Below are 26,790 nucleotides of genomic sequence, written 5' to 3' on the forward strand. Positions count from 1 at the left end.
TGAAGACAGACAGATAGGTAATGGAAAAGCAGAGACAGCTACTGCATCAATGGAATGGAAACACACAGGGAGATGAATGTGCCTGTGAAAGTGCCTTTCACAAAGAGTCAAAGATAAGTCATAATAAATATGCCAAGTTCTCACCCATGGTGCAAGGAGAAGAGGCTCAAATTAACAGAAGGAGCGTCCCCAACGAGCGTTTCGCCTTTCAGTAATGTAGCTTTCTCAAGGGGAAAATAGATAGTGAGGAAATCCTGCAGGACGTTATGAACCCATGAGCTCAGTCATGAGACCGGTGGTCAGCCAATGAGATCGTTCGGTCAGTAGATGCACGAATCGCTGCCAGCACCAACCAAACACCGCCAGCCATCAAACATTCAGTGCGCATGTCCGGCAGCTGGGACGCATAACCATGGCTCCCACACATGCGCAGACAGATACCGGAAACAAGACAGGAGGGTTCACTTCTACCTATAATCATGAATGGCACAATATGAGGTTGATTCTCAATAAACATTGGCCAACACTCAAAAGTGAACCATCTTTGAAATCTAGCTTACCTCTTATGACATCAAAATGTTCAAAGAATCTAAAAAATATTCTTGTTAAAAGCCACGTACAGCACGGGCAGTCAGCCATTTTGGAACTAGTGGCCCAACCATGGTTGCTTTCCCTGTGGCTACTTCCTGTCTGCACCAATGTCCTTCTCAGCACCATGTTTGACTCTGCTGACGGGTTTCAGCATTTTTCCATCAGCCAATACATAACCTATAGTAGCACCAATGTAACACCTTACACAACCTGTGGTTGCCCCAAAGGTTCTATGGGACTCACTTCAAGGGAATTGAGGGCCAGAGAATGGCATCCTGTGAGGGACATTGGTGCCACCAGGATGGTAGAGGAGATTGCGGATTTAAAAACAATCTAAGAATCATCACAATTGTCACCCGAAACTCTCATGGTACGAGGCGTCGCTATAGTTCATAGTGGCCTAAAAAGAGGGGACACTAAAACAATTCTTGCTCAACGTGGAGCCAGGTGGATTGTTTCTTTGGGTACTTTGACTGCGTCTGGTGTAAAGGAAGCACTTAGTTTTCCATCTTTCTTGTAATGACATTTCCTTGCCACTTATCCTTCCTCATTTTCATTCTTTCTCTTCACATTATATATTTGACTAGCTGTTTCCAGCCAGCTAACGCTCAGCACTCTCATTGCTATCTAATTAATGCTGCTGGGTAATGTGTGGGGACGGAGCCTCGTTTGGTAATGTAGGGGGATGGGATTATGTGTGATAATGTGGTGGGGGGCAAGATTATCTGTGGTAATGTGGTGATGTGGTGAAGGGGCGGGATTATGTGTGGTGATGTGGTGGGGGGCGGGATTATCTGTGGTAATGTGGTGGGGGGCAGGATTATGTGTGGTAATGTGGTAGGGGGCGGGATTATGTGTGGTGATGTGGTGGAGGGGCGGGATTATGTGTGATGTGGTGGGGGGTGGGATTATGTGTGGTGATGTGGTGGAGGGGCGGGATTATGTGTGGTGATGTGGTGGAGGGCGGGATTGTGTGTGGTAATGTGGTGGGGCGCGGGATTATGTGTGATGATGTGGTGGAGGGGCGGGATTATGTGTGGTGATGTGGTGGGGGGCAGGACTATGTGTGGTGATGTGCAAGGGGGGCGGGATTATGTGTGGTAATGGGCTGGGGGTGGTATTATGTGTGGTAATGTGGTGGGAGGGCAGGATTATGTGTGGTTATGTGGTGGGGGGCGGGGTTATGTGTGGTAATGTAGTGGGGGGTGGGATTATGTGTGGTGATATCGGGGGCGGGATTATGTGTGGCGATGTGGTGGGGGCGGGATTATGTGTGGCGATGTGGTGGGGGCAGGATTATGTGTGGTGATGTGGTGGAGGGGCGGGATTATGTGTGGTGATGTGGGGAGCGGGATTATGTGTGGTAATGGGGTGGGGGGCGGGATTGTGTGGTGATGTGTGGAGGGGCAGAATTATGTGTGGTGATGTGGTGGGGGGAGGGATTATGTGTGGTGATATGCTGGGGGCAGGATTATGTGTGGTGATGTGGTGGGGGCCGGGATTATGTGTGGTAATGGGATGGGGGGCGGGATTATGTGTGGCGATGCACTGGGGGAGGGATTATGTGTGGCGATGTGGTGGGGGGTGGGATTATGTGTGGCGATGTGGTGGAGTGGCAGAATTATGTGTTGCGATGTGGTAGGGGGGCGGATTATGTGTGGTGATGTGTTGGGGTGGCGGAATTATGTGTGGTAATGTGGTGGGGAGCAGGATTCTGTGTGGTGATTTGGTGGGGGTGGGATTATGTGTGATAAAGGGGTTGGGTGGTGGGATTATGTGTGGTGATTAGGGTTGAGCAAAACGGGTCGGCAATTTTCAGAAGTCGCCAACTTTTGGCAAAGTCGGGTTTCATGAAACCCGACCCGACCCCTGTGTGGGGTCGGCCATGAGGTCGGCGATCTTCTGAATCTGGAATCGGAATTCCGATACCGATTCCCGATATGTTTAAGATATCGGGAATTGGTATCGGAATTCAGATTTAAGTGTAAAATAAAGAATTAAAATAAAAAATATCGCTATACTTACCCTCTGACGGGCCCTGGTACTAACCGGGAACCTTCCTTCCTTAGAATCAGCCTTCCAGGACCTTGCGGTGACGTCTCGGTGACGTCGCGGCTTGTGATTGGTCGCGCGGCCCCCATGTGACCGCTCGCGCGACCAATCACAAGCCGCGACGTCACCGTGACGTCACCGAAGGCCCTGGAAGGGCTGATTCTTAGGAAGGAAGGCTGTCGGAAAGAAGCAGGGCATGTCCGAGGGTGAGTATATACCTAATAGGAATATACTCACCCTCGGCTTCATTCCGGCAGCCTTCCTTCCTAAGAATCAGCCCTTCCAGGGCCTTCGGTGACGTCACGGTGACGTCGCGGCTTGTGATTGGTCACGCGAGCGGTCACATGGGGGCCGCGCGACCAATCACAAGCCGCGACGTCACCGCGACGTCACCGCAAGGTCTTGGAAGGCTGATTCTAAGGAAGGAAGGTTCCCGGTTAGTACCAGGGCCCGTCACAGTGTAAGTATAGCGATATTTTTTATTTTAATTCTTTATTTTACACTTAAATATGGATCCCAGGGCCTGAAGGAGAGTTTCCGCTCCTTCAGACCCTGGGAACCATTGGAAACCCAATGCACTGCATTGGGTTTCGAGTTTCGGCCGACCCCGACCCCGACTTTTTTATAGGATCGGCCGATTTCACTCGACCCGACTTTTGAAAAAGTCGGGTTTCGTGAAACCCGACCCGATCCTATAAAAGTAAAGGTCGCTCAACCCTAGTGGTGATGTCTTGGGTTGGCGGGATTATGTGTGGTGATGTGTTGGGGAGGCGGGATTATGTGTGGTGATGTGCTGGGAGCGGGATTATGTGTGGTAATGGGGTGGGGGGCGAAGTTATGTGTGGCGATGTGGTGGAGGGGCGGGATTGTGTGTGGTGATGTGGAGGGGGGCGGGTTTATCAGTGGTGATGTGGTGGGGGGTGGGATTTTGTGTGGTGATGTGTTGAGGGGCGGGATTATGTGAGGTGATGTGGTGGAGGGGCGGTATTATGTGTGGTGATGTGGTGGGAGGGCGGGATTATGTGTGGTGATGTGGTAGGGGGCAGGATTATGCGTGGGGATGTGGTTGAGGGGCGGGATTATTTGTGGTGATGTGGTGGGGCGGGATTATGTGTGGTGATGTGGTGGGGGGCCAGGATTATGTGTGGTAATGGGATGGGGGCGGGATTATGTGTGGCGATGCGTTGAGGGTGGGATTATGTGTGGCGATGTGTTGGGGGCAGGATTATGTGTGACGATGTGGTGGAGGGGCGGGATTATGTGTGGTGATGTGGTGGGGGTGGGTTTATGTGTGGTGATTAGGGTTGAGCGAAAGGGATCGGTCATTTTCATAAATCGGCGACTTTTAGGTAAAGTCGGGTTTCATGAAACCCGAACCGATCCTAGTGTGGGATCGGCCATGCGGTACACGATCAGAGCGCCAAAGTCGCGTTTCATATGACGCTGTCACCGCCGTTTTTCATCCAATGAAGGAGGACTGTTATGGTTCTCAATGGCAAGAGAACATAGCCCAGCATACATAGGAACTTGCTCTTGGAAGGATGGAAACTTAAACTGACCATGAACTAAACCTGCCGCACAACTAACAGTAGCCGGGTAGCGTAGCCTGCGTTTTATCCCTAGACGCCCAGCGCCGGCCGGAGGACTAACTAATCCTGGCAGAGGAAAATATAGTCCTGGCTCACCTCTAGAGAAATTTCCCCGAAAGGCAGACAGAGGCCCCCACATATATTGGCGGTGATTTAAGATGAAAATGACAAACGTAGTATGAAAATAGGTTTAGCAAAATCGAGGTCCGCTTACTAGATAGCAGGAAGACAGAAAGAGTACTTTCATGGTCAGCTAAAAACCCTATCAATACACCATCCTGAAATTACTTTAAGACTCTAGTATTAACTCATAACATCAGAGTGGCAATTTCAGATCACCAGAGCTTTCCAGACACAGAAACGAAACTGCAGCTGTGAACTGGAACAAAATGCAAAAAACAAACAAGGACAAAAGTCCGACTTAGCTGGAAGTTGTCTGGTAGCAGGAACATGCACAGAAATGCTTCTGATTACAATGTTGACCGGCATGGAAGTGACAGAGGAGCAAGGTTAAATAGCGACTCCCACATCCTGATGGGAACAGGTGAACAGAGGGGATGATGCACACAAGTTCAATTCCACCAGTGGCCACCGGGGGAGCCCAAAATCCAATTTCACAACAGTACCCCCCCCCTCAAGGAGGGGGCACCGAACCCTCACCAGAACCACCAGGGCGATCAGGATGAGCCCTATGAAAGGCACGGACCAGATCGGAGGCATGAACATCAGAGGCAGTCACCCAAGAATTATCCTCCTGACCGTATCCCTTCCATTTGACCAGATACTGGAGTTTCCGTCTGGAAACACGAGAGTCCAAGATTTTTTCCACAACGTACTCCAACTCGCCCTCAACCAACACCGGAGCAGGAGGCTCAACGGAAGGCACAACCGGTACCTCATACCTGCGCAATAATGACCGATGAAAAACATTATGAATAGAAAAAGATGCAGGGAGGTCCAAACGGAAGGACACAGGGTTAAGAATCTCCAATATCTTGTACGGGCCGATGAACCGAGGCTTAAACTTAGGAGAAGAAACCCTCATAGGGACAAAACGAGAAGACAACCACACCAAGTCCCCGACACAAAGCCGAGGACCAACCCGACGCTGGCGGTTGGCAAAAAGCTGAGTCTTCTCCTGGGACAACTTCAAATTGTCCACCACCTGCCCCCAAATCTGATGCAACCTCTCCACCACAGCATCCACTCCAGGACAATCCGAAGATTCCACCTGACCGGAGGAAAATCGAGGATGAAACCCCGAATTACAGAAAAAAGGAGACACCAAGGTGGCAGAGCTGGCCCGATTATTGAGGGCAAACTCCGCTAAAGGCAAAAAAGCAACCCAATCATCCTGATCTGCAGACACAAAACACCTCAAATATGTCTCCAAAGTCTGATTCGTCCGCTCGGTCTGGCCATTAGTCTGAGGATGGAAAGCAGACGAGAAAGACAAATCTATGCCCATCCTAGCACAGAATGCCCGCCAAAATCTAGACACGAAATGGGTTCCTCTGTCAGAAACGATATTCTCCGGAATACCATGCAAACGAACCACATTTTGAAAAAACAGAGGAACCAACTCGGAAGAAGAAGGCAACTTAGGCAGGGGAACCAAATGGACCATCTTAGAGAAACGGTCACACACCACCCAGATGACAGACATCTTCTGAGAAACAGGAAGATCCGAAATAAAATCCATCGAGATGTGCGTCCAAGGCCTCTTTGGGATAGGCAAGGGCAACAACAATCCACTAGCCCGAGAACAACAAGGCTTGGCCCGAGCACAAACGTCACAAGACTGCACAAAGCCTCGTACATCTCGTGACAGGGAAGGCCACCAGAAGGACCTTGCCACCAAATCCCTGGTACCAAAGATTCCAGGATGACCTGCCAACGCAGAAGAATGAACCTCAGAAATGACTTTACTGGTCCAATCATCAGGAACAAACAGTCTACCAGGTGGGCAACGATCAGGTCTATCCGCCTGAAAATCCTGCAAGGCCCGCCGCAGGTCTGGAGAAACGGCAGACAATATCACTCCATCCTTAAGGATACCTGTAGGTTCAGAATTACCAGGGGAGTCAGGCTCAAAACTCCTAGAAAGGGCATCAGCCTTAACATTCTTAGAACCCGGTAGGTATGACACCACAAAATTAAACCGAGAGAAAAACAACGACCAGCGCGCCTGTCTAGGATTCAGGCGTCTGGCGGACTCAAGATAAATTAAATTTTTGTGGTCGGTCAATACCACCACCTGATGTCTAGCCCCCTCAAGCCAATGACGCCACTCCTCAAAAGCCCACTTCATGGCCAAAAGCTCCCGATTCCCAATATCATAATTCCGCTCGGCGGGCGAAAATTTACGAGAAAAAAAAGCACAAGGTTTCATCACGGAGCAGTCGGAACTTCTTTGCGACAAAACCGCCCCAGCTCCGATTTCAGAAGCGTCGACCTCAACCTGAAAAGGAAGAGCAACATCAGGCTGACGCAACACAGGGGCGGAAGAAAAGCGGCGCTTAAGCTCCCGAAAGGCCTCCACAGCAGCAGGGGACCAATCAGCAACATCAGCACCCTTCTTAGTCAAATCAGTCAATGGTTTAACAACATCAGAAAAACCAGCAATAAATCGACGATAAAAGTTAGCAAAGCCCAAAAATTTCTGAAGACTCTTAAGAGAAGAGGGTTGCGTCCAATCACAAATAGCCCGAACCTTGACAGGATCCATCTCGATGGAAGAGGGGGAAAAAATGTATCCCAAGAAGGAAATCTTTTGAACCCCAAAAACGCACTTAGAACCCTTCACACACAAGGAATTAGACCGCAAAACCTGAAAAACCCTCCTGACCTGCTGGACATGAGAGTCCCAGTCATCCGAAAAAATCAGAATATCATCCAGATACACGATCATAAATTTATCCAAATAATCACGGAAAATGTCATGCATAAAGGACTGAAAGACTGAAGGGGCATTTGAAAGGCCAAAAGGCATCACCAAATACTCAAAGTGGCCCTCGGGCGTATTAAATGCGGTTTTCCACTCATCCCCCTGCTTAATTCGCACCAAATTATACGCCCCACGGAGATCTATCTTAGAGAACCACTTGGCCCCCTTTATGCGAGCAAACAAATCAGTCAGCAGTGGCAACGGATATTGATATTTAACCGTGATTTTATTCAAAAGCCGATAATCAATACACGGCCTCAAAGAGCCATCTTTCTTAGACACAAAGAAAAAAACGGCTCCTAAGGGAGATGACGAAGAACGAATATGTCCCTTTTCCAAGGACTCCTTTATATATTCTCGCATAGCAGCATGTTCAGGCACAGACAGATTAAATAAACGACCCTTAGGGTATTTACTACCCGGAATCAAATCTATGGCACAATCGCACTCCCGGTGCGGAGGTAATGAACCAAGCTTAGGTTCTTCAAAAACGTCACGATAGTCAGACAAGAATTCAGGAATCTCAGAGGGAATAGATGACGAAATGGAAACCAAAGGTACGTCCCCATGCATCCCCTTACATCCCCAGCTTAACACAGACATAGCGTTCCAGTCGAGGACTGGGTTATGAGATTGCAGCCATGGCAATCCAAGCACCAACACATCATGTAGATTATACAGCACAAGAAAGCGAATAATCTCCTGATGATCCGGATTAATTCGCATAGTTACTTGTGTCCAGTATTGTGGTTTATTACTAGCCAATGGGGTGGAGTCAATCCCCTTCAGAGGTATAGGAGTTTCAAGAGGCTCTAAATCATACCCACAGCGTTTGGCAAAGGACCAATCCATAAGACTCAAAGCGGCGCCAGAGTCGACATAGGCATCCGCGGTAATAGATGATAAAGAACAAATCAGGGTCACAGATAGAATAAACTTAGACTGAAAAGTGCCAATTGAAACTGACTTATCAAGCTTCTTAGTACGCTTAGAGCATGCTGATATAACATGAGTTGAATCACCACAATAAAAGCACAACCCATTTTTTCGTCTAAAATTCTGCCGTTCGCTTCTGGACAGAATTCTATCACATTGCATATTCTCTGGCGTCTTCTCAGTAGACACCGCCAAATGGTGCACAGGTTTGCGCTCCCGCAGACGTCTATCGATCTGGATAGCCATTGTCATGGACTCATTCAGACCCGCAGGCACAGGGAACCCCACCATAACATCCTTAACGGCATCAGAGAGACCCTCTCTGAAATTCGCCGCCAGGGCGCACTCATTCCACTGAGTAAGCACAGACCATTTACGGAATTTTTGGCAGTATATTTCAACTTCATCTTGCCCCTGAGATAGGGACATCAAGGCTTTTTCCGCCTGAAGCTCTAAATGAGGTTCCTCATAAAGCAACCCCAAGGCCAGAAAAAACGCATCCACATTGAGCAACGCAGGATCCCCTGGAGCCAATGCAAAAGCCCAATCTTGAGGGTCGCCCCGGAGCAAGGAAATCACAATCCTGACCTGCTGAGCAGGATCTCCAGCAGAGCGAGATTTCAGGGACAAAAACAACTTGCAATTATTTTTGAAATTTTGAAAGCAAGATCTATTCCCCGAGAAAAATTCAGGCAAAGGAATTCTAGGTTCAGATATAGGAACATGAACAACAAAATCTTGTAAATTTTGAACTTTCGTGGTGAGATTATTCAAACCTGCAGCTAAACTCTGAATATCCATTTTAAACAGGTGAACACAGAGCCATTCCAGGATTAGAAGGAGAGAGAGAGAGGAAGGCTGCAATATAGGCAGACTTGCAAGTGATTCAATTGAAAGCACACTCAGAACTGAAGGAAAAAAAAAAAAAAAATTTTTCAGCAGACTTCTTTTTTCTCTCCTTTCTCTGCCAATTAATTTAACCCTTTGCTGTCCGGTCAAACTGTTATGGTTCTCAATGGCAAGAGAACATAGCCCAGCATACATAGGAACTTGCTCTTGGAAGGATGGAAACTTAAACTGACCATGAACTAAACCTGCCGCACAACTAACAGTAGCCGGGTAGCGTAGCCTGCGTTTTATCCCTAGACGCCCAGCGCCGGCCGGAGGACTAACTAATCCTGGCAGAGGAAAATATAGTCCTGGCTCACCTCTAGAGAAATTTCCCCGAAAGGCAGACAGAGGCCCCCACATATATTGGCGGTGATTTAAGATGAAAATGACAAACGTAGTATGAAAATAGGTTTAGCAAAATCGAGGTCCGCTTACTAGATAGCAGGAAGACAGAAAGAGTACTTTCATGGTCAGCTAAAAACCCTATCAATACACCATCCTGAAATTACTTTAAGACTCTAGTATTAACTCATAACATCAGAGTGGCAATTTCAGATCACAAGAGCTTTCCAGACACAGAAACGAAACTGCAGCTGTGAACTGGAACAAAATGCAAAAAACAAACAAGGACAAAAGTCCGACTTAGCTGGAAGTTGTCTGGTAGCAGGAACATGCACAGAAAGGCTTCTGATTACAATGTTGACCGGCATGGAAGTGACAGAGGAGCAAGGTTAAATAGCGACTCCCACATCCTGATGGGAACAGGTGAACAGAGGGGATGATGCACACAAGTTCAATTCCACCAGTGGCCACCGGGGGAGCCCAAAATCCAATTTCACAACAGAGGACGCAGAGTGTGGGCAGCATGATGACATAGGTCCTGGTCCCCACCATCTTAGACAAGGGCATGGCAGTGATTGGCTTGCTGTCTGCGGCGTCACAGGGGCTATAAAGGGGCGTGCACGCCGACCGCCATCTTACTTCTGCCGATCTGAGCATAGGGAGAGGTTGCTGCAGTTAGTCAGAAGCAGGGACAGAGTTAGGGAGGAAATATAAACCCCAAAACCGCTTGTGCTGGAGCGATTTTCACTGTCCCACACCACCTTTTTGTGCAGGGACAGTGGAGGTCGTATTTTAGTGCAGCAGCTGCATAGCTGTGTGCACGGTGCTGTGCAAACCAACTGCTTTTTTAAAAGCAAAATTCCTGTTGAGCCTTTCTGCACAGTTACCTGTCTTGTTTATGTGTCCACATTTTTGTGTTCAGCAGTCCTTTTTATTGCTGCCATACTTGTCCTGAGCTCATTGTAGGGAGCTTCCTATTTTTATTTTTATTTTTTTAAATAATATTTCCAGCCACTTTCAGCCACGTTCATAGTTTACTGTTATACCACTGGGCCAGAGATGTGGTTCTGTGTCTCCCCCCCAAAAAAATGGAGATTAAAATTCGCACACAGTGTATATTCTGCTGTACTGCGAGTGTGTCGTATATATCAGGCAGCCACTTTATGCCATGTTCATAGTTTACTGTTATACCACTGGGCCACGATTGTGGTTCTGTGTCTCCCCCCCCAAAAAAAGGGAGAATAAAATTCGCACACAGTGTATATTCTGCTGTACTGCTATTGTGTCGTATATATCAGGCAGCCACCTTCTGCCACGTTCATAGTTTACTGTTATACAACTGGGCCAGAGTTGTGGTTCTGTGTCTCCCCCCCAAAAATGAGGAAGTCTGGTGGAAGAGGCCATGGGCGGGGGTTGTCAGCTGGTACTGATGGTGGTGCTGCATCTGGTGGTAGTGGCAAAAGCACAGTAGCACCTAAGGCTGGAGGTGTTGAGCCTGCGTCATCGTCTGGCTACACAAGGCCTCAAAGGCTCCCTTATCTGGGAGTGTGAAAACAGCTTTTAAAGCCGGAGCAGCAGGAAAAAGTTTTGGCTTTCCTTGCTGACTCAGCCTCTAGCTCTTTGGCCTCCTCTTCCCAAAGTTCAAAATGTCACAGCAGCCAGTCGTCAGTGGATGCTCCCAGTCAGGAACAAGACTTGTGAACTTCTCCCAAACCAAAAGTGAAGGATGCGTCAGGCGACACAACAGGTTACTCCATGGAGCTCTTTACACATACCGTGCCTGGGTTAGAAAGGGAAATTGTACCCTGCTCATTACAAGAAGAATCGGACATGGAGTGCACTGATGCACAGCCACAGCTAGATTATGATGCTGTTCCATTGAGTCAGATCACCACATTGCCTTCGCAGTTTGCTGAGCCAGAATCTGACCCTGATGAGACTATGGTGCCCTGTCCCGAACGCTATAGCACCTTACAGGGTGACACTGAGGAAGGTGCACATGACATTGAGGAGGAGGAGGTGATAGATGACCAAGTTGTTGACCCAGATTGGCAGCCATTGGGGGAAGAGGGTAGCGCTGCCACTAGCTCAGAAGCAGAGGAGGGTTATCCGCAGCAGCACCAATCTACATTGCAACAGCTGTCATCTGGCAGGCCCGTATCAGGCAAAAAACATTTCACAAAACCAGTTTTAGGACAGCGTGGCCATCCTGTGAAAGTTGCACAGCGTGCAATGCCTGAAAAGGAATTCCATAGTAGGAAGAGTGCAGTGTGGCATTTTTTTAACCAAGATCCCAATGATCAGTCAAAAGTGATCTGTAAAAAATGCTCAAAGACCTTTAGCAGAGGGAAGATTCTTAACAATTTAAATACAACGTGCATGCGTAGACATTTAAACAGCATGCACTTGCAAGCCTGGACTAACTACCTAACGTCCTGTACCGTTGGTGCACCAGGTCTGAATGAAGGTAGTCAGCAACACAACATTGCTTCCCTCACTGTAAGACCACCGGTTAGGACACCAGCAGTAGCAAATGTGGAGGGATCATCGCTAGGCCAAAGCAGTCAGGGAGTCAGAATGTTATTGGTAGGAAGCACTGTATGTAGGCCAACATCACCAACTCACTCTCAATCTGCCATGTCCACAACCACCACCACCGTTAGTTCCACTATAGGCAGCTCTCCAGTCCAGCTCACCCTAGAAGAGACTCTTGTTAGGAAACGAAAGTACTCATCCTGTCATCCGCGTACACAGGGTTTGAACGCCCACATTGCCAGACTTATCTCGTTAGAGATGATGCCCTACCGGTTGGTTGAAAGCGAAGCTTTCAAAGCCCTGATGGCCTACACAGTACAACACTATGACCTACCCAGTCACCACTTCTTTGCGAGAAAAGCCATCCCAGCCCTCCACCAGCATGTCAAAGACCGCATTGTCCATGCACTGAGGCAGTCTGTCAGTGGGAAGGTGCACCTCACAACAGATGCATGGACCAGTAGGCATGGTCAGGGAGATTACATGTCCATCACGGCACACTGGGTTAATGTCGTGGATGCAGGGTCCACAGGGGACAGCAATAGTGGGACAGTTCTGCCTAGCCCATGATCTAGGAAACAGTTGGCTGTAGACGTTTGCCACCCCACCTCCTCTTCCTCCTCCTCCTCCTCCTCCAGAAGCGAAAGCTCGTCCACAGAGCGCTGTCGCACGACAACTCCATCCGCAGCTGCCAGTGTTGCACACGAGGTGTCCCATTACGGAACAGCTAGTGGGAAGCGTCAGCAGGCCGTGTTTGAAATGAAGTGTTTGGGCGACAACAGACACACTGTGGAAGTTCTGGCTGAGTTCTTGCAGCAAGAAACTCAGTCATGGCTGGGCAGTGTACATCTTGAGGCAGGCAAGGTAGTCAGTGATAATGGAAGGAATGTTATGGCTGCCATAGCCCTTTCACAACTCAAACACATACCTTGCCTGGCTCACACTTTGAACCTGGTGGTGCAGTGCTTTCTTAAAAATTATCCGGAGTTACCAGCCCTGCTCCTGAAGGTGCGAAGACTTTGCTCGCACATCCGCCGGTCGCCCGTACACTCCAGCCGTATGCTGAACCATCAGAGATCACTCAATCTTCCACAGCACCGCCTAATTATCGACGTTGCAACAAGGTGGAACTCCACACTACACATGGTTCAGAGGCTGTGTGAACAGAGGCGTGCTGTCATGTATTTGTGGGAGGATACGCATACATGGGCAGGCAGTTGGATGGCAGACATGGAGTTGGCTGGTGTGCAGTGGTCCAAGCTACAAGACCTCTGTCAAGTCCTTCAGTGTTTCGAGGAATACACACGGCTGGAAAGTACAGACGACGCCATCATAAGCATGAGCATCCCACTTATGCGTCTGCTGATGCAAAGTTTGACGCACATCAAGGAGCTGGCATCTGCAGCCGAGGAGGAGGGAATCCTTGATGACAGTCAGCCATTGTCTGGTCAGGGAACTGTCCAGGACGAGGTGGCGGTCGAAGAAGATGAGGAGGAGGATGATGGGGATGACTATGTATGGGAGGAGGATGCTTCTCAGGGGCCACTTGAAACTGGTGGCGTTGCAAGGTCAGGTACAGGTTTCTTGCGGGACACTTGTGATGTGGATTCCAAGAAAGTGCTCCTCAACCCAACAGGACCAGTGAATTGACACCAGGAACATTGGCCCACATGGCTGAGTATGCCTTGCGTATTCTAAAAAGGGACCCCCGCATTGTCAAAATGATGACCGATGATGATTACTGGTTGGCCTGCCTCCTGGATCCACGCTATAAAGGGAAAATTCAAAACATTGTGCCACATGAGAACCTTGAGCAAATATTGGCTGCCAAACAAGCAACTCTTGTAGACCGTTTGGTTCAGGCATTCCCAGCACACAGAGGCGGTGATGGTCCTCACACTTGCCGTAGGGGGCAACATGACAGAGGTGCTAGAGGTGCCGAAATCCGAAGTGGCGTTGGACAGTGGGGTTTTCTGACAAGGTTGTGGAGTGATTTTTCAATGACCGCTGACACAACAGGGACTGCTGCATCTATTCAAAGTGACAGGAGACAGCATTTGTCCAGTATGGTTACAAACTATTTTTCATCCCTTATCGATGTTCTCCCTCACAGGTCATTCCCCTTTGATTACTGGGCATCTAAACTAGACACCTTGCCCGAATTGGCAGAATATGCATTACAGGAGCTCGCTTGCCCTGCTGCCAGTGTGCTTTCAGAAAGAGTCATCAGTGCTGCTGGTTCAATACTGACTGAAAAAAGGACACGTCTGGCTACCCAAAATGTAGATGATCTAACCTTCATTAAAATGAACCAATCATGGATTGGCAATTCTTTTGCCCCACCTTCCCCTGCTGACACGTAGCTTGGGTGATAAATGACTCGCTTTTGCCCTCCTCTTACTGACTTTGCCAATTCCTCCATTTGCAGCTGCTGAATGTCCACCATAGGCCATTTTTATACCTCTCTAAATGGGCTGACTCCCCCCACAGGACCGTGGTCACCACTTGGCACAAGCACCTGTGCAAGTGCCGTTTGCCTGGACAGGTGGGTGCGCCCACTCTACCTCTACTAAACAAAGCTGAGTTTGAATCTACAGGCTTTCGGCCTCTATCAACAATATGAAACTGCATTTGGCCTGGCTCTTGGTTTGGGCCTAGTGACATCTGCTGCTGCCTCTTGGTTTCCTCAAAGAAACAAAGCTGAGTTTCAATCTACAGGCTTTCGGCCTGTATTGAGAATTTGAAACTGTATTTGGCCTACTAGTTTGGTTGGTCCCTACTAACGGTGTCTGCTGCTGCTTGTTGTTGTCCTCCACTGAACAAAGCAATGCTGCCTGTTTACTCCTGTTACCAATTTTTTTCTGTTTTAGCCTCCTTTTTTATTTTGGGCCTCTATCTGTGTTTCCTCCTCATCCTGCCTATTACCCAGCCACTGCTTGATGGGTCTGCTGGTACATTGACCCAGACCACTACATTCCCCTTGCACTCTACACATCCAGAATCTGACCCTGCTGAAAGTCAGGTCCTCCTTCCCGCATACTATACCACCTTACACGGGGACAAAGAGGAAGGTGCATATGAAAGTGCAGGTTCCTTCATCAGGTGGGGGGGGAATACTCGCTGGCGACGTCACTGTCACAGGGCCTGTCATAGTACGCAAAACTGTCACTGCTGGTGGGAGGCGCCCCCGCCGTCAAACACAACGCCGTACTTTGAGGGGCCCAGTGCCAGTGGCAATGCGAACGAGTGTGCCCCCCCTGCTTGCTCAGGATCACAGCACTTGCAAAGTTGAAATACTTACCTCTCCCTGCTCCACTGCCATGACGTATTCCACATTTCCTGGGCCCAAGAAAAAATTGAGCCAGCCCTCCCCCCCCCCACAACTTTAACCAAATGACCCCCAATTTTCAATACCTAACTATTATTATAAGGTTAATTAAGATTGACAAGCTTAAGTAACAATAATTGATGTTTTTGGCATTAAAATGGGCTCTGTAGGTGTTTTCCTGTCTTCCACTCACTGCCGACTTGTATTCCCCATTGACTTGCATTGGGTTTCGTGTTTCAGTCGGCCCCCGACTTCTCGCAATGATCGGCCGATTTCACCCGACCCGACTTTTGACAAAGTCGGGTTTCGCGAAATCCGACTCGATCCTGAAAAAGTAAAAGTCGCTCAACCCTAGCGGTGATGTGTTGGGGTGGCGGGATTATGTGTGGTGATGTGTTGGGGTGGCGGGATTATGTGTGGTAATGTGGTGGAGGGGCAGAATTGTGTGGCGATGTGGTGGGGGGCGGGATTATGTGTGGCAATGTGGTGGAGGGGTGGGATTATGTGTGGTGATGTGGTGGGGGATGGGATTATGTGTGGTAAAGGGGTTGGGTGGCGGGATTATCTGTGGTGATGTGTTGGGGTGGCGGGATTATGTGTGGTGATGTGTTGGGGTGGCGAGATTATGTGTGTTGTTGTGCCTGGGGTCGGGATTATGTGTGGTGATGTGGTGGGGGGGCGGGATTATGTGTGGTGATGTGTTGGGGGGCGGAATTATGTGTGGTGATGTGTTGGGGGGCAGGATTGTGTGTGGTAATGTGGTGTGGGGGCGGGATTATGTGTGGTAATGTGGTGGGGGAGCAGGATTATGTATGGTGATGTGGTGGGGGGCGGGATTATGTGTGGTGGTGGGGCGGGATTATGTGTGGTTATGTGGTGAAGGGATTATGTGTGGTGATGTGGTGGGGGGCGGGATCATGTGTGGTGATGTGCTGGGGGGCGGGATTATATGTGGTGATGTGGTGGGGGGCGGGATTATGTGTGGTGATGTGGTGTGGATTGTGTGTGGTAATTTGGTGGGGGAGGGATTGTGTGTGGTAATGTGGTGGGGGGGCGGGATTGTGTGTGGTAATGTGGGGGCGGGATTGTGTGTGGTAATGGGGTGGGGGGCAGGATTATGTGTGGTAATGTGGTGGGGGGCGGGATTATGTGTGGTGATGTGGTGGGGGGCGGGATTTTGTGTGGTGATATGGTGGTGGGCGGGATTATGTGTGGTGATGTGGTGGGGGGCGGCATTATGTGTGGTGATGTGGTGATGTGGTGCAGATTACGTTTGGTGATGTGGTGGGGGTGGGATTGTGTGTGGTAATGTGGTGGGGGGTGGGATTGTGTGTGGTAATGTGGTGGGGGGGTGATTGTGTGTGGTAATGTGGTGGGGGGCCGGATTGTGTGTGGTAATGTGGTGGGGGGTGGGATTGTGTGTGGTAATGTGGTGGGGGGTGTGATTGTGTGTGGTAATGTGGTGGGGGGCGGGATTGTGTGTGGTAATGTGGTGGGGGGCCGGATTGTGTGTGGTAATGTGGTGGGGGCGGGAATGTGTGTGGTGATGTGGTGGGGGTGGGATTATGTGTGGTAATGTTGTGGGGGGCGAGATTATGTGTGGTGATGTGCTGGGAGCAGTATTATGTGTGGTGATATGGTGGGGGCGGGATTATGTGTGGTGATGTGCTGGGAAGCAGGATTATATGTGGTGATGTGATGGGTTGGCGGGATTATGAGTGGTGATGTGTTGGGGTGGCGGGATTATGTGTGGTAATGTCATGGGGGGGCAGGATTATGTGTAGCGATGTGCTGGGGGTCGGGGTTATGTGTGGTGGGGGCGGGATTATGTGTGGTGATGTGGGGGGCAGGATTGTGTGTGGTAGTGGGGTGGGGGGCGGGGTTATGTGTGGTAATGTGGTGGGGTGGGATTATGTGTGGTGATATCGGGGGGCGGGATTATGTGTTGTGATGTGTTGAGTGGCGGGATTATGTGAGGTGATGAGGTGAAGGGGCGGGATTATGTGTGGTGATGTGGTGGGGGCGGGATTATGTGTGGTGATGTGGTAGGGGGTGGGATTATGTTTGTTGATGTGTTATGTGGTGGAGGGGCAGGATTATGTGTGGTGATGTGGTGGGGGGTGGGATTATGTGTGGCGATGTGGTGGGGGCCAGGATTATGTGTGGTAATGGAATGGGGGGGCGGGATTATGTGTGGCAATGCGCTGGGGGGCGGGATTATGTGTGGTGATGTGGTGGGGGGGTGGGATTATGTGTGGCGATGTGGTGGAGGGGCGGGGTTATGTGTGGCGATGTGGTGGAGGGGCGGGATTATGTGTGGTGATGTGGTGGGGGGGCGAGATTATGTGTGGTGATGTGCTGGGGAGCAGTATTAAGTGTGGTGATATGGTGGGGGGCGGGATTATGTGTGGTGATGTGCTGGGGAGCAGGATTATATGTGGTGATGTGATGGGTTGGCGGGATTATGAGTGGCGATGTGTTGGGGTGGCGGGATTATGTGTGGTAATGTCGTGGGGGGGCAGGATTATGTGTAGCGATGTGCTGGGGGTCGGGGTTATGTGTGGTGGGGGCGGGATTATGTGTGGTGATGTGGGGGGCAGGATTGAGTGTGGTAGTGGGGTGGGGGGCGGGGTTATGTGTGGTAATGTGGTGGGGTGGGATTATGTGTGGTGATATCGGGGGGCGGGATTATGTGTGGTAATGTGGTGGGGGCGGGATTATGTGTGACGATTTGGTGGGGGGCGGGATTATGTGTGGCGATGTGGTGGGGGGCAGGATTATGTGTGGCGATGTGGTGGAGGGGCAGAATTATGTTTTGCGATGTGGTGGGGGGGCGGATTATGTGTGGCGATGTGTTGGGGGGCGGGATGATGTGTGGTAAAGGGGTTGGGTGGCGGGATTATGTGTGGTGATGTGTTGGGGTGGCGGAATTATGTGTGGTAATGTGGTGGGGGGCGGGATTATGTGTGGTGATGTGCTGGAGAGAGGATTATGTGTGGTGATGTGGTGGGGGCGGAATTATGTGTGATAAAGGGGTTGGGTGGTGGGATTATGTGTGTTGATGTGTTGGGGTGGCGGGATTATGTGTGGTAATGTGGTGGGGGGGCGGGATTATGTGTGGTGATGTGCTGGGGGCAGGATTATGTGTGGTAATTGGGTGGGGGGTGAAATTATGTGTGGTGATGTGGTGGAGGGGCGGGATTGTGTGTGGTGATGTGGAGGGGGGCGGGATTATCAGTGGTGATGTGGGGGGGTGGGATTTTGTGTGGTGATGTGTTGAGGGGCGGGATTATGTGAGGTGATGTGGTGGAGGGGCAGGTTTATGTGTGGTGATGTGGTGGGATGGCGGGATTATGTGTGGTGAGGTGGTGGGGGGGACATGTGTGGTGATGTGCTGGGGGGCGAGATTATGTGTGGTGATGTGGTGGGGGCGGGATTATGTGTGCTGATGTGGTGTGGATTGTGTGTGGTAATGTGGTGGGGGAGGGATTGTGTGTGGTAATGGGGTGGGGGGCGGGATTCTGTGTGGTAATGTGGTGGGGGCGGGATTGTGTGTTATAATGTGGTGGGGGTGGGAATGTGTGTGTTAATGTGGTGGGGGTGGGATTGTGTGTGGTAATGTGGTGGGGGGGCAGGACTATGTGTGGTAATGTGGTGGGGCGGGATTATGTGTGTTAATGTGGTGGGGGCGGGATTGTGTGTGGTAATGTGTTGGGGGCAGAATTGTGTGGTAATGTGGTGGAGGGCGGGATTGTATGTGGTAATGTGGTGGGGACGGGATTGTGTGTGGTAATGTGGTGGGGGGTGGGATTGTGTGCTAATGTTGTGGGGGGCGGGATTGTGTGTTGTAATGTGGTGGGGGTGGGATTGTGTGTGGTGATGTGGTGGGGTGATTGTGTGTGGTAATGTGGTGGGGGGGTGGGATTGTGTGTGGTAATGTGGTGGGGGGCGGGATTGTGTGTGGTAATGTGGTGGGGGGCGGGATTCTGTGTGGTAATGTGGTGGGGGCGGGATTCTGTGTGGTAATGTGGTGGGGGCGGGATTCTGTGTGGTAATGTGGTGGGGGCGGGATTGTGTGTTGTAATGTGGTGGGGTGGGATTGTGTGTGTTAATGTGGTGGGGGTGGGATTGATTGTGTGTGGTAATGTGGTGGGGGGGCAGGACTATGTGTGGTAATGTGGTGGGGCGGGATTATGTGTGTTAATGTGGTGGGGGCGGGATTGTGTGTGGTAATGTGGTGGGGACGGGATTGTGTGGTAATGTTGTGGGGGGCGGGATTGTGTGTTTTAATGTGGTGGGGGCGGGATTGTGTATGATAATGTGGTGGGGTGATTGTGTGTGGTGATGTGGTGGGGGGTGGGATTGTGTGCAAATGTTGTGGGGGGCGGGATTGTGTGTTGTAATGTGGTGGGGGTGGGATTGTGTGTGGTAATGTGGTGGGGTGATTGTGTGTGGTAATGTGGTGGGGGGGTGGGATTGTGTGTGGTAATGTGGTGGGGGGCGGGATTGTGTGTGGTAATGTGGTGGGGGGCGGGATTCTGTGTGGTAATGTGGTGGGGGCGGGATTCTGTGTGGTAATGTGGTGGGGGCGGGATTCTGTGTGGTAATGTGGTGGGGGCGGGATTGTGTGTTGTAATGTGGTGGGGTGGGATTGTGTGTGTTAATGTGGTGGGGGTGGGATTGATTGTGTGTGGTAATGTGGTGGGGGGGCAGGACTATGTGTGGTAATGTGGTGGGGCGGGATTATGTGTGTTAATGTGGTGGGGGCGGGATTGTGTGTGGTAATGTGGTGGGGATGGGATTGTGTGGTAATGTTGTGGGGGGCGGGATTGTGTGTTTTAATGTGGTGGGGGCGGGATTGTGTATGGTAATGTGGTGGGGTGATTGTGTGTGGTGATTTGGTGGGGGGCGGGATTGTGTGTGGTAATGTGGTGAGGGGTGGGATTGTGTGCTAATGTTTTGGGGGGCGGGATTGTGTGTTGTAATGTGGTGGGGTTGGGATTGTGTGTGGTAATGTGGTGGGGTGATTGTGTGTGGTAATGTGGTGGGGGGGTGGGATTGTGTGTGGTAATGTGGTGGGGGGCGGGATTGTGTGTGGTAATGTGGTGGGGGGTGGGAATGTGTGTGGTAAAGTGGTGGGGCGGGATTATGTGTTTTAATGTGGTGTGGGCGGGATTGTGTGTGGTAATGTGGTGGGGGGGCAGGATTATGTGTGGTAATGTGGTGGGGCGGGATTATGTCTGTTAATGTGGTAGGGGCGGGATTGTGTGTGGTAATGTGGTGGGGGGCGGAATTGTGTGGTAATGTTGTGGGGGGCGGGATTGTGTGTTGTAATGTGGTGGGGTGGGATTTTGTGTGGTAATGTGGTGGGGTGATTGTGTGTGGTGTTGTGGTGCGGGGCGGGATTGTGTGTGGTAATGTGGTGGAGGGTGGGATTGTGTGTGGTTATGTGGTGGGGGCGGAATTGTGTGTGGTGATGTGGTAAGGGTGCGGGATTGTGTGTGGTAATGTGGTGGGCGGTGGGATTGTGTGTGGTAATGTGGTGGGGGGTGGGATTGTGTGGTAATGTGGTGGGGGCGGGATTGTGTGTGGTAATGTGGTGAGGGGGCGGGATTGTGTGTGGTGATGTGGTGGGGGCGGGATTGTGTGTGGTGATGTGGTGAGGGGGTGGGATTAAGTGTGCTAATGTGGTGGGGGCAGGATTGTGTGTGGTAATGTGGTGGGGGGCGGGATTGTGTGTGGTGATGTGGTGGGGGGCGATATTGTGTGTGGTGATGTGGTGAGGAGATGGGTTGTGTGTGGTAATGTGGTGGGGGGCAGGATTGTGTGTGGTAATGTGGTGGGGGGGTGGGATTGTGTGTGGTAATGTGGTGGGGGGCGGGATTGTGTGTGGTAATGTGGTGGGGGGCGGGATTGTGTGTGGTAATGTGGGGGGGCAGGATTGTGTGTGGTAATGTGGTGGGGGGTGGGATTGTGTGTGGTAATGTGGTGGGGGGCGGGATTGTGTGTGGTGATGTGGTGGGGGCGGGATTGTGTGTGGTAATGTGGGGGGGCGGGATTGTGTGTGGTAATGTGGTGGGGGGGTGGGATTGTGTGTGGTAATGTGGTCGAGGGCGGGACTGTGTGTGGTGATGTGGTGGGGGCGGGATTGTGTTTGGTGATGTGGTTGGGGGCGGTATTGTGTGTGGTAATGTGGTGGGGGGTCGGGATTGTGTGGTTATGTGGTGGGGGGCAGGATTGTGTGTGGTAATGTGGTGGGGGGCAGGATTGTGTGTGGTAATGTGGTGGGGGGCGGGATTGTGTGTGGTAATGTGGTGGGGGGTGGGATTGTGTGGTAATGTGGTGGGGGCGGGATTGTGTGTGGTGATGTTGTGGGGGGCGGAGCTACTGTGCAGGGAGGGATTAGCGAGTAATCACGATGCCTCTTATATATATACTAGATGGTGGCCCGATTCTAACGCATCAGGTATTCTAGAATATGTATGTGTAGTGTATAGCACTGCCCACGTAGTATATTGCGCAGCCCACGCAGTACATTGCACAGCCCAGCAGTACATTGCGCAGCCCACGCAGTATATTGCGCAGCCCACGCAGTACACTGCGCAGCAAACGCAGTACATTGCGCAGCCCACGTAGTACATTGCGCAGCCCACGTAGTACATTGCGCAGCCCATGTAGTACATTGCGCAGCCCACGTAGTACATTGCGCAGCCCACGTTGTATATTGTGCAGCCCACGTTGTATATTGCGCAGCCCATATAGTATATTGCGCAGCCCACGTTGTATATTGCGCAGCTCAAGTTGTATATTGCGCAGCCCATGTAGTATATTGCGCAGTCCACTTACTATATTGCACAGCCTATGCAGTGTATTGCGCAGCCCATGTTGTATATTGCACAGCCCACGCAGTATATTGCCCAGCCTACGTTGTATATTGCGCAGCTCATATAGTATATTGCGCAGCCCACGTATTATACTGCGCAGCTTACATTGTATATTGCTCAGCCACGTAGTATATTGTGCAGCCCATGTAGTATATTGCCCAGCCCACATTGTACATTGCGCAGCCCACGTTGTATATTGCGCAGCCCACGTTGTATATTGCGCAGCCCACGTTGTATATTGCGCAGCTCAAGTTGTATATTGCGCAGCCCATGTAGTATATTGCGCAGTCCACTTACTATATTGCACAGCCCACGCAGTATATTGCCCAGCCTACGTTGTATATTGCGCAGCCCATGTTGTATATTGCGCAGCTCATATAGTATATTGCGCAGCCCACGTATTATACTGCGCAGCCCACATTGTATATTGCGCAGCCACGTAGTATATTGCGCAGCCCACGTGGTATATTGCACAGCCCACGTAGTACATTGCGCAGCCCATGTTGTATATTGCGCAGCCCACGTATATAGCAATGTGGGCATGATAGCATGATATCCTTTAAAAAAAAAAGAATTAAAATAAAAAATAGTTCTATACTTACCTTCCATTGGCGCCTGGATCCAGGAAGCGGTTACTGACGCTTGGGATCCACCGAAGCTCCGCCAAGCCGCTGGCACCGGCCGCCATCTTCCTTTCCCAGGATGCCTTGCGAAATTATGCAGAAGACTTAGCGGTCTCGCGAGACCGCTAAGTCTTCTGGGTAATTTTGCAATACATTGCCGGGAACGGAAGATGGCGGCCGGCGCCAGCGGCTCAGCGAACTACGGAGGGTGAGTGTAGCATGTTTTTTGGTTTTTTTTAAATTATTTTTAACATTACATTTATTACTATTGATGCCGCATAGGCTGCATCAATAGTAAAAAGTTGGGGACACACAGGGTTAATAGCAGCGGTTACGGAGTGCGTTACCCGTGGCATATCGCGGTCCGTTACCACCGGCATTAACCCTGTGTGAGCGGGGACCGGACAGTGTATGCGGGCGTCGGGCAGTGAGTGCGGGGAGTAAGGAGCGGCCATTTTCTTCCGGACTGTGCGCGTCGCTGATTGGTCGTGGGCGTTTTGCCACGACCAATCAGCGACTTGGATTCCATGACAGACAGAGGCCGTGACCAATGAATATCTGTGACAGAAAGAAAGACAGAAGGACAGGCAGACGGAAGTGACCCTTAGACAATTATATAGTAGATATTGGTGCCTTTACTCTGTTTTCCCGTAGTCCCTCATCAGACAAATTATCTACAATTTTTTGACTAATCTTTCCAAAGTATTTTCTTCTTGAAATATCCCTGTACGTTTTGTCGAATCGATAGCATATCTGGTGGAATTCGCATCTGCTCCTCTGTGCTACCAATCTGCCATCTGTACTTGATGAAGCACAATATCAATCTCATACATAGATATAATATGACAACTGATTTTTATAAACAAGAAAAAAAAATCCAGCTGCCGCCAAGGGATTGAATATATTAAAAAATAAAACTATTAACACATAATAAAATATATTAAAAGCAGAGAAACTCTAGCAAAAAAGCATTTCCAGATATTCAATCCCTTGGTGGCAGCTGGGTTTTTTCTTGCTTATACTGATCCTGTTTTACCTGGGAACCGCATTCAGGATTTCCTTCCACCACACCCATCCTGGAACTACAACCCTCATCAGTGAGCTGATATAATCCTCCTCCACTTTGGTGCTTAACTGATCTGTCTATTGGCAATATGTTGTATTTGATCCAGGATTCTATATAATTGGCAATCTACAATTGATAGTCCATACTATTATTATCTCTCTCATGTGATTGGTGTGCACATGCGCTTTACATTGCCTCACGCCTCCATCCACTTCTCGCCATCTTTATGCTCTCTGCGCATGTCCAGGAGCCATGGTTATATGTCCCCGCTCCCGGACCTGCGCACTGACTGCTTGATTGCTGGCGGTGTTTGGTTTGCGCTCAGCAATTCGCGCATGCGCTGACCGTCTGATCTCATTGCTGACCATCGGTCACATGACCGGGGTCCTGGGGTCATAGACTCCTGCAGGGTTTTCTCACTATCTATTTAACATTTGAGAAAGCTACTATGCAAGAAAGCAAAACGCACGTTGGGGACTCTCCTTGGGTTAATTTGAGCCTCTTGTATTTGCACAATGATAAGAATGGGTATATTTATTATGACTTATCTTTGACTGTTTGTGGATGGCACTGTGTGGGGATAAAGACCTGTGTCCATTACTTTCATTCATCTCCCCCTGTGTATCTCCCTTCCACTGAGGCAGTAGCTGTTTCTGGTTTCCCATGACGTATTTGTCTGTCTTTATATTTTGTAATATTTTAACATATTTTTAGCTTCATGAACTCCATTTTCTCCTATTATTTTGAAGAGTGGCTTTGTTTCCTTCCTTTTTCATCTTGGTCTATTATGGCCTGATTTGGTTCATCATACCATGTAAATTTGTTTAATTTATATTCACCAATCTCTACACCGATGATTAGCGAAGAACAGGACACTCTGCACTACCAAGCAAGCACTGCACTATGTCTCCTTGTGGACACTCACCTCTGAGAAAGTCTTGGGGGCTGCCCTTAAATCCATGTATTTGGGGGTACCCAGCAGAGGAATTGGGGTCGGTCCAGGAGGCAGTGACCGGTATCTATGCTGTTTGGACCAGGACAGGAAAATATAGACAGTGAGGAGAAGGACAACAGAAAAAGCGAGGATGGTGGACAGCTCCATGGCTCCTGTGAATAGGAACAGAGGATTTGATAATTACTACTAGCTCTGCGCTCACTAGAGACTGAAGGCAATGATCTCACCAATCAGTCATCATCAGGGGTCTACCCTAATCCTGACCACACCGTGGTGTCCTCTGACACCTCCTCCATCTTGATCGCTCTACTAGTTCTGATCCTTGTCTTATCCTATGACTACGTCCCCATCTTATCCTTCGTCCATCTTGATCACTCTATTTCTGACCCGTGGCATATTTTCTGATTATATCTCCATCTTATCATTCGTCCATCCTGATTATTCTCCTAGTTTTGACCTTTGTCAATACTTCTGTCTATATCTCCATCTTGTGCAAAAATCCAACAAAAAAGAAGTTAAACCGCACCCTATAAACAAGCAGCCTCTATGGGCAAATGGGCGCACGTCAACACCAGGGGGTCCATCCCAGATACAAGTCCATATCCAAGAAAAATCAAAAAGACAGCGCCACAATGGATACGGAAAAAGAGAGCTTACCTTTTATTCAGCCTCCTGCGGCGACGTTTCGGTCAAAGGACCTTTATCAGAGGCAGAATAAAATGTAAGCTGTCTTTTTCACTGTCCATTGTGGCGCTGTCTTTTTTATTTTTCTTGGATATATCTCCATCTTGTCCTTCATCCATCCTGATCAATCCCTTCATTGTGACCCTCATCCTCTCCTGTGACTATATCTCAAATTATCCTTTATCTATCTGATCATATCTATATCGTATTCTTTCTCCATCCTGATCAATCTCCTTGTTCTGACCCTCAACCCTTCTTCCGACTATATCTCCATCTTATCCTTCACCCATCCTCACTGTTTACACTGCTGCCACTAACTGAGATGTTCTGGCATCATTACTTGGGAATCTGACCAAGGAAGTACATGTATCCTTGCAGGAATGAAGGTCAACAAGCAGAGATCCTCGACAACCCAATCTAGACAGCATCAAACTGATTGGGGCATAAAGATCCACTTTTCAGTAAGATCCACGTCTGACCCACAAAAGCTCATTATACAGTAGAACTGAGGAATGATTCACATTTGAAGCATGTAAGACATTTTATTCTCTACACGCCGAGCTGCAGACACATCTATAAATCAATACAGTTTATCATCTATCCTTCCCGTCTGAGCACTGTACTGACCTGTGTCTTCTGGTACCTTTGTTCTTGTGTACGGAGTTTCCTCAGTGACTCCAGCACAAGTTATATGTGGTATAGAATTAATGATTAACTCCCTTAGATTGTACACAGAGCCCTACATTCCTGACTCCTTTGTGTGCTTGTATGATGGAGCGCCCACCTATTCTATATACTGGTTGCACCAGAAATTTTAGTCTTGTTGTGTCAGTGTCAGTACATGGCGGATCGCTTATAGAGTAAGAAGAACCCTAGCAAATTTATACTTTTTATTTCGGAAGAATCGGCAGTGTTTACAAAAGATAAAAAGAATGATAAATACAAAAAAGACAAAAATCAAATATGTACAGTATAAACAGTTATGAAATAAAAGATAAAAATATGAAACTTTCTAACTCTCCGTCATAGGTATGACGTGTCGATAAAGGGGAGGAGAGATCCCAAAGAAATGATCCAGTTCCACAGCATGGTGTTTCAGCTGTCTCTCCTGGCTCTGAATGCATGCCAAAGATGGCTAGATGAACTAGAGAAACAGGTGGCGCTATAGAGTTTAAGTCCTCTTTTTCTCTAAAGAGGCAATTAGCATGCCAAAGATGGACGTTCTTGTTTTATGCTTCGGCCACAACACGGAGTGCTCTTGGTTCAATGAGTCGACCTGGCTAAGCACAGCACCAAGGCCAAACTCGCCTGTACTAAGAACGGTTGACTGTAGTTGACCGCCCTTAGCACAGGTGAGCTGTTCAGGG

The 26,790-nt window shown here is 49.5% G+C and overlaps 1 protein-coding gene across 1 annotated transcript in view; it reads right to left on the bottom strand.

Moving 5' to 3' along the window:
• Positions 1–26,071, bottom strand: part of LOC143783142 (cytochrome P450 2C25-like) — a 326,648-nt gene extending 300,577 nt beyond the window's left edge. The window contains exons 1-2 of the mRNA XM_077271461.1: positions 26,051–26,071; positions 24,710–24,891 (exon numbers count right to left, since the gene is read on the bottom strand). Coding sequence (XP_077127576.1) covers positions 24,710–24,886 — 177 coding nt within the window. The 5' untranslated portion in view covers positions 24,887–24,891; positions 26,051–26,071. The remainder of the gene's footprint in view (positions 1–24,709; positions 24,892–26,050) is intronic.
• Positions 26,072–26,790: the final 719 nt, after the last annotated feature.

This window comes from Ranitomeya variabilis, chromosome 6, assembly GCF_051348905.1.
Source record: "Ranitomeya variabilis isolate aRanVar5 chromosome 6, aRanVar5.hap1, whole genome shotgun sequence".
In the NCBI taxonomy this organism is placed as follows: domain Eukaryota; kingdom Metazoa; phylum Chordata; class Amphibia; order Anura; family Dendrobatidae; genus Ranitomeya; species Ranitomeya variabilis.